The sequence below is a fragment of the Otolemur garnettii genome, unplaced genomic scaffold (genome assembly GCF_000181295.1).
Source record: "Otolemur garnettii isolate 467f Iridium unplaced genomic scaffold, OtoGar3 scaffold00018, whole genome shotgun sequence".
NCBI classification, from domain to species: Eukaryota; Metazoa; Chordata; class Mammalia; order Primates; family Galagidae; genus Otolemur; species Otolemur garnettii.
In genome coordinates, this window is record NW_003852413.1 from 3,408,508 (window position 1) to 3,416,738 (window position 8,231).

An 8,231-nucleotide genomic window follows, 5' to 3' on the forward strand; every position below is an offset into this window, starting at 1 on the left:
CTGAGCCCAGAGTCTCACTCTTGATCAGGCTGATCTTGAACCCGTGAGTTCAGGCAATCCACCCACTTCGGCCTCCCAGAGTGCTGGGATTACAGGTATGAGCCACTGCACCCAGCCTGAGAGGTCATTTATTACTGATTCCTTTGAAAGCAGTTTCCCCAGTTTCTGTTTCTAAGATCTTTTTGTCTTTGGTTTCTAATAGTTGTACAGCAGTGTGACAGGCTGGGCATGAAGTTGTTTTTATTTGTCTTACTTGAGATTCATTGGGTCTCTTTCTTATGTATCACAGTGCTGAGAAGGAGACATGGGCCCCACTTTTACGTGAATAGAAATTTATTACACCTGCAGGAGTCAAATGGGTCTTTATGCCCTATTTCTGCGTCACAGCAAGCAGGCAGAGGTACAGAAGCTGAATCATTGCGGTTAGCCTTGGGCGGGGGAATTGTGTAGTACAAGGGGGGGAGTGGGAGGTATGTCAAGCCTCTCCTTCCTACACACTTTCTTATCTCAAGTTTCTCCTGAATTTCTTCCCCCTCCCTACACACTCCCTTATCTTCAGGCCTCTTCTCAGAGTTCTCCTCACCCTTGAGGGGGCTGGGACTAATGGATTCAAAGGATGTTTCTTTTTTAAGGGTAGGGGCCTGGGTTATCTGTGCCCTCGTGACTTTGGGCAATTGAGTGAGTTTCCCGGCTATTTTATCTTTAAATCTCCGTTACCTCTTCCCTCTCATTTCTCCTCCTGGGACTCCAGTTGCACACGTGTTGGGCTTTCTTACTGACGCTGCTGCACAGATACGGTTTTTACTCTGTGTTTTCCATTATTTTTTCTCTCTGTGCTTCTTTCTAGATATTTTCTTCTGATTTCTCTTCTGATTCACTGACTTTTCTCTCCATATACAATATGCTGGTATATTTATTGAGCTCCCGCTGGCCTCCGTACTGTTAGTATTAAAGTTCTCTGCCACAGATCTGGTCATGTCCTCCCCCATCTCCCTGAGTGTGGCATGCAGGGTTGCTTTATATTTTGACTGTGATGACTCCGTGTGGTAAGGGGGATTCTTCCCGCCTGGTAAGCATTTAATACCTCGCTGAATATCTTAGCAAGCAGGATCTCAGACCACACGGACAACTAACTTAGGGGCTATCTCAATGGAACAGCTGGAATATTTTATCTGGCTTTAGGCAGGGAGGCTTCCAAATTACACAGTGCATATAGACTTCTAATCCTATTTGTGAAAGTCTCTGGAGTAGAAATTCCTTGTCCTTTCTGGGCCATCTGTATAGTGAGAGATGGGCTCTGCTTCATTCTTCCCTCGCAGGGTCTGGACACTGGGGCCAATTGAGGTCGGTGACCCAATCCCTGCTTCATCTGTGGAGGCGCTTCAGAGAGGAAGGCTTGGTCTCAGTTAGTCACCCCTCATGGAATGCGTCCCCTGGAACCTGAGTCAGCCTCCCAGTGACTCCGTGATCTCACCCATTATTGGATTCAAAAATGCTTGTTTAACAATGTTCTTGGAAGTACTAACCCTGACACTCCCATCCCACCTAACTGGCCCCAGCCCCTGGCCCCGTCGTAAGCCAAGCCCAGAGCAAAAGGCCCATGACAGATCCTGAAGGTTGCAACTCCAGAGCTCTAGCACTTCCTCAATAAAGAAGGACAAGGCATCCTGGCTTTGGGGTTTTTACATGTTTTCTCTTTGTTCTTATCACCACTTTATTGAAAAGTAATTTATATACCATATAATTTACCCATTTAAAGGGTACAATTCAATGATTTTTAGTGTAGTCACAGAGTTACACAATCGCCACTATCAATTTTGGAATATTTTCATCACTCCAGAAAGAAACTAGATATCCATTAGCAGCCACCCCCTACCTCCCCCACCTCCCCACCCTCAGCCCCTGGAGACCCCTGGCCCACGTTCTGTCTCTACAGATTTGCTGTTCTGGACACTTCATCTGAATGGAATCACGTCATGCATGGTCTCCTGCATTCAGCTTCCTTCCCTTCTCGTGGTGTTTTTGAGATTCACCAATGTTGCGGTTTGTGTCAGCACTCTGTTCCGTTTGCTGTTGAGTACCCCCATGGCATGGACAGGCCACAGCTTTTTATCCGTTCATCCGCTGATGGGCATGTGGGTTATATCCACTTTTGCATCATTATGAATAATGCTGCTGTGAACATCCACCCACAAGTGTTTGCAGGGACGTGTGTTTTCATTTCTTTGGGGTGTATGTAGAAGTGGAATGTAGCCAGCTGTAGCTCTATGTTGAACATTTTGAGGAACCTCCAGGCTGTTTTCCAAAGAGGCTGCACCTCTGTACACTCCCGACAGCAGCGCCTGAGTGTTCCAGTTTCCACGTCCTCACCAACATCAGTTATCACCTGTCCTCGTGATTAGAGTCATCCTATTACTCAGATCCTTTGCCCACTTTTTTCAATTAGTTGTTTTTTTTAATAGCAAAAATCTGTTGATAAGGGGCTTGTATCTAGACTATATAGAGAGTCTTTTTTTTTTTATAGCAAAAAACTCTTTACAAGAGAACTTTGGGGGGGGGAAGAGTCTGACTATGTTGCCCTCAGTAGAGTGCTGTGGCATCCCAGCTCATACCAACCTCCAACTCTTGGGCTTATGGGATTCTCTTGCCTCAGCCTCCCAAGTAGCTTGGGAGTACAGGTGCCTGCCACAACACAGGGCTATTTTTTGGTTGCAGTTGTCGTTGTTGTTTAGCAGGCCCGGACTGGGCTGGTAGTTGTCCTTTATATATATATATAGAGAGAGAGAGAGAGAGAGTGTCTCACTCTGTCACCCTGGCTAGAGTGCTGTGGTGTCACAGCTCACAGCAACCTCAAACTCCTGGTCTCAAGCGATCCTCCTGCCTCAGCCACCCAAGTAGCTGGGACCCCAAGGCCCAGCTAGTTTTTCTATCTTTTCTAGTTTCACACTTGCTCGGGTTGGCCTCGAACTCCTCAATTCCAGCGATCCACTCCCCTCAGGCTCCCAGGGTGCTGGGATTCCAAGCGTGAGCGGCCACATCCTGCTGATTAGTTGTCTTTTTATTGTTGAGTTGCAAGAGATCTCTATATAGTCTAGATACAAGCCCCTTATCAGATGCATGATTTGCAAATGTTTTCCCCCATTCCGTGAGTTGTATTTTCACTTTCCCAATGGCGTCCTTTAATCTACCGAATTCTAAAATTTTGATGACGTTTATTTTGTTTTCTTTGGCAGCTTATGATTTGGTGTCATAGCTGAGAAATCATTGCCTAGTGGAAGGTCGTAAAGATTTATGTCTAAGCTTTCTTCTGAGAATTTTGTAGTTTTAGCTCTTATATTTTGACCTTTGATATAGTTTGAATTAATTTTTGTCTATGGTATGAGATGGGGGCCTAACTCCATTCTTTCGTAGGTGGCAACCTCTTGTTTTGTTTATTTTCTGTTACATTCTGGTTTTTTTTTACTCATGACATGGGTGAGAACATCACATTTTATCCCAGTTACAGTGGCCCAGTGAGGCCAGCTTGTCATCATGCTATTGTGTTCCCATAGTGAACACATATAGAAAACCATCCCCAAGGACTAGTGTAGCAGTGCCTCACTCCCACCCCTGGCCGCAACGGCTCCTAAGAGTCCTAATATAAACTAATATAAGTAATTTTTTCCTCTGGTTGAGTCATCAGCCATTTCTAAGGGTTTTTTTTTTTTTTCCTGCTAAAACACTGATATTTGTTTTGCAACTGAATTTTCCAAGTCGCTTCCAGAGACATTAACCAACTTCTCACTTGCTGGGGATAGGAAACAGGGAAAAGACCCCACTGAGATCAACTGCTTGGGTGGGAGGGGGTGGCAGGTGGAGCAGACAGTTTTTAGTACCCAACATGCAATTTGGAGAAGGGTGACCTCTGTGTCACACCACAGTCAAAATCCCAGGAAAATTCTCGGGAAGGCAAGGACGTATCTTACCTTCCCTCTGCCCCCAGCGCTTTGCAGGCAGCCAGCAGCAGAGCAGGAGCGAGAGGGGAGGAAGGGTGAGCAAAGCCAGAGGCCGGCTGACAGGACCGCAGGAGGAGCACACAGAGGGAGGGCATCAGAAGCTGGGCTCCCCCCACACGACTCTGTCCCTGGAAAAGCTGCCTGGTTCCTGGCAGACAACTTAGAAAAGGCACTCAGCGCCTACTCCCCTGGCCCTCTGCACAGAAAGCCCAGCCTCAGCTCTGTAGAGAAGGGGCCCTGCTCGTTGTCCTGCCAAGAGCAGGATTGCAGCTCCTGGCCCTGACCAAGCCCCAGCAGGACCAGTGAGCTCACGCTAGACCGGGCAGAGGAGGAGACCAACTGTTTGCCAACCTGCTGGCATCAGAGGGAGCAAGGCAGCTTCTGGCCTGCTGCCTGTGTGTGGGTAAATGCCTGGCCGCTGACCTGCTTGGCAGCATTAGAGACAAAAAGAAACTTGTGTGCTGCCCCACTGGGGCTGGGCGTGAAGGGCGCTGCTGAAGAGTGTGCTCAAACCTCTGAGTTCCTGTAGCAGGTTGAACTGTATCACAAGAAAGATGTGTCTGCCTGACCTCTGGGACCTGTGACTGAGACAGAGGAGAAGGCTGCAGAGAGGTGGAGGCAGAGGCTGGGGCGTTGCAGGCCAAAGCCCAGGGAAGCGCAGGGCCTGTAGAAACTGGAAGAGCTACAGTCAGACCTGCCCCTGGAGCCTTCCGAGGGAACAGAGCCCTGCTGACACCTTGATTTCCGACATCTGGTCTCCAGAACTGCGAGTGGCTAGATCTCTGTTGTTTTAAGCTGCCCTGTGTGTGGTGTTCTGCTTGGCCGCCCCAGGAAGCAAATACAGTTGTCTGGGCTGTGGGCCCATAGCCAAGTCACTGCCTTCACCATTCCTGCTTCTCCCAGGACACCGTAGTCCTGCTTAAGAAGGCAAGTCCCTGGCTCCTGCCCCACTCATGAGCCACCACCCCGCACCCTGAGAGGGACAAGACATGGCCCTGGTATGAGGCCAAGGGCCCCCCAGGCAGGGGTGGACACAGGGTGGACAGGGGAAGGGGAAGGGGATTCATTCAGTGCACAAATGGACAAGGCCAGGGTGTTGAAAAACATAATTCAGAGTTTAATGTTTTCCAGGAAGAACACTGGGGGAGCTCAAGCAGTGGGCAGCACTCTGCTCATGGGCACGCCCCGAGTCTGACCAGCAGAAGTCCATTAAAGGGAGGCACATGCAGACCCCAGACCCCACGGCCAGGCCCAGAGAGGGAAGAGGGGTCAGTCAGAACCAGGGGTCACCAGGCAGTGGGAGGAAGGCCCACGTGGGAGGCTCAGGGGCCACAGCAAACAGTGAGAATGACCCTGGCAGGGTGGGGAAGAGCTGTGGGGTCCTAGAGGTCAGTGAATGCAGGGCTGCCAGCTGCCGGGGACAGAGCCAGAGCACCAGTGAGATGCAGCAGCCTGCTTTGGAGGACTTGAAAGAGCCACAGGGGCCACTGCCTCTCTGACACCCACTTCCAGGGAGTCAGTTCCCTTTTATGCTGGCTCAGGACTGAGGCTATAGGAGCCCTCCACGCCCCTCCACCTCTCCCTGCTCTGGGACCCTGAGAAAGGCCAAAGATCTGGATGGTGCCATCAGTCTGGCTGCAAAGCAGCACAGCGGCTGCGGAGCGGGGAGGCTGGACCCTGGAGGAAGGGACTCTGAGGCAGTGTGCAGGGTGGGAACAGAATCAAAGGCCTGGGCCTTCTGTGGCTGCTCTGCGTGGGAGGAGAGATAGGCTGAGAGGCAGGGAGAACCCTCCACCCCGCGCCCAGGACTCAGGGTGGTGTGAGGTATGCAGCAGCACTGTGCCTGGAGCACTGGGAGCTTTACTCCTCATAGAAACATCAGCAGGTCTGGGGTCCCTAAGGTCCCCAGCTGCAGTCAGGAGCCCAGAACTCAGCTCAGAGCTAATGGCAGGGGCTTGGCTGTCCCTCTTGGAGGCTGACAGTTACTGCCCCAGCTGCAATGCCCTCACTGTTATGGCCCAGAAAGACCAGCTGAGGCTTGGGCAAGGCCACAGGGATGTCACCAAGACATGGACATTGGCCCAGCTGTCTCCCAAGAAGGCTCGAATATGGCCTAAAAGAATTAAGCCAGACGTGGTTTCCTGGGTGCCCCTCGGCTTCTGCCTTACATGTTCTTTTGGACAGAGCCTCTAGCCAGCTCCAGCAAAAAGGACACTCCCTTGGGAGCCAGCCGGCTGAAAAGGCACAAATCACAACACTTTCCTTTTTCCTCCACTGTTTTCTTTGCTCCTTTTATAACCTTCAGAATTTGCCTAATCATTTCCAGGGAACCGAGCAGGGCAGGGGTGCTGCACTCTGGGACACCCTGCGGCTGCACGGGGTCAGTTAAGGATGTGCACACAGAAGGGAGCAGGGCTGTCCTGCAGGTGCCCCACCCTGGTTACTTCATCTGCCGTCAGCCCTCCAGGGAGGGGTGAGAGCTGGCCTCCCGTCCCTCCCGTCCCTCCCGTCCCTCCGTGAAGGGCGTCGGGGTGAACGCAGAGGCTGGGGAGGCAGATGCCAGGGAAACCAGGAGGGGGAGGAGGCGACAGACAGGGCAGCCTGGCTATGGGCCCTGGGGTGCGCTCCATGCGGAGCGGGGTATGCGGGGGCGCGGGGCAGCGAGAGGAAGGAGTGCAGCTGACCGGCTAGGGCTCCGCCGCGTGCTTCACCAGGTAGCCGCTGAAGGTGATGTAGGTGTCGAACTCGTCACTGAAGATGGCGTTCTCACGCTCGCCGCGGAAGAGGCGCACCCACACCTCGTCCTGCTCGCGCAGCTGCAGCAGGAGGCTCTGGCTCTGCATGATGCTGCGGTCGCTGACCTGCGCGTACAGGATCACCACCTCCTCCGCGTTCCGCATGATGTGCAGGTAGGTCTCCTTCTGGTTCCAGGTGTGCACGTTCAGGCTGAAGAAGTAGATGCCGGGCACGTAGCAGTAGAACCTGCCCGTGAACATGTTGAAGTGGCCGTAGAGGTTCACGAACTCTGTGTCGAAGACCACCGTCTGGTAGTAGTCGTTGCTGTGCAGGGGCTTCTTGCGGCCCACAGAGAAGGCGGCGTAGTGGTTCTTGCACCGGTCCCCCGGAGCCCCCATGGAACCTTTCTGCCCTTTGGGTCCAACGTGGCCCCTGGCGCCCGCCGAGCCTGTTTTGCCGTATTTCCCCTGGAGGCCACGATCCCCTCGGTCACCCTTCTCCCCTAAAAGGGACAGGAAAACAGGTGGCCTTGAGTGAGTGCTCAGGTGGTCGCCTGGGCCTGGGCTGCCAGCTGTGACCTGCTGGGCCTTGCTTCTGCCCCACCCTGCTGTGTGGCTCCCATCCTGGCACCAGGGGACTTTAATCCCCAAAGTGGGCAAACAGACTCAGTCCAGGGACTGTTCTATTCTCATCCAGAAGCAGTCAGTTTTTTTTTTTTCTTCTGGAGAGTTCTGGCAAAGAAAAGGGAACATAAGGGTTTGTCCAAAAGCAACAGGGTCTGTGGCCAGGCTCACTCGGAGCAAATGAACTGCAGATGTTGGGGCATCTCGGTTACGAGCATTCCCATCAGATTCTGCGGGACCGGGCAAGGTCATGTGCTGTGTGCAGGGCTGTGGAGAGTGGGTGGCATTCAGAAAGCAGTTCAGGGGCACCAAGCCTCAAGACAAAGATCACAGAAGTCTACAGTCTACACGAAGTGGGGGGAGGGAGCATTCTCGGTCCTGTGGCCCCTTCCTAATCCCTCTGCTAGGAAGGGGGCCAGAGCCTCGAAATCAGACTTGTCTCTGCCTCTCCTCAGGAGACAGCCTGCCTGTTCCCTCCCCAGCCCCACTGAAGGGTTCTGTCTCACCCCGGGAGGGCCCCTGCACTAGTCCTTGCTGCGGTCTGACCTTTCAGGATGGTGATGTTGATCTGGGGCACTGGAGCCACCGGGTACAGGGGGGCAGCGGGGTCACAGCAGCGAAAGCACTGGGAAGTGGGCAGCTCCTCGCCCTGGCTGGGGCGGTATTTTTCATGTTTTTCTTCAGCCCTGAGGGAATAAAGCACCACAGTGAAAGTCGTGGCCTCCCGGCCTGTGAACACATCTCTCCTCTGCTGCCCCTGGGTCTGGCGCACCTGACCTGCCTTCTCCCCTCTCACCTGGATGTTCAAGGCTCCCTGTTAAACTTGGCACATGGAGAACTCTGGGGTCTTAAATGACACTTCAGAAAGAGCCCCCTG

General features: G+C 52.8%; 1 protein-coding gene across 1 annotated transcript in view; it reads right to left on the bottom strand.

Moving 5' to 3' along the window:
* Positions 1-5,089: 5,089 nt before the first annotated feature.
* The window catches only part of C1QTNF1 (C1q and TNF related 1), an 18,806-nt gene continuing 15,664 nt past the window's right edge, over positions 5,090-8,231 (bottom strand). The window contains exons 4-5 of the mRNA XM_012802817.2: positions 7,901-8,040; positions 5,090-7,233 (exon numbers count right to left, since the gene is read on the bottom strand). Of these exons, the coding sequence (XP_012658271.1) occupies positions 6,683-7,233; positions 7,901-8,040 (691 nt within the window). The 3' untranslated portion in view covers positions 5,090-6,682. The remainder of the gene's footprint in view (positions 7,234-7,900; positions 8,041-8,231) is intronic.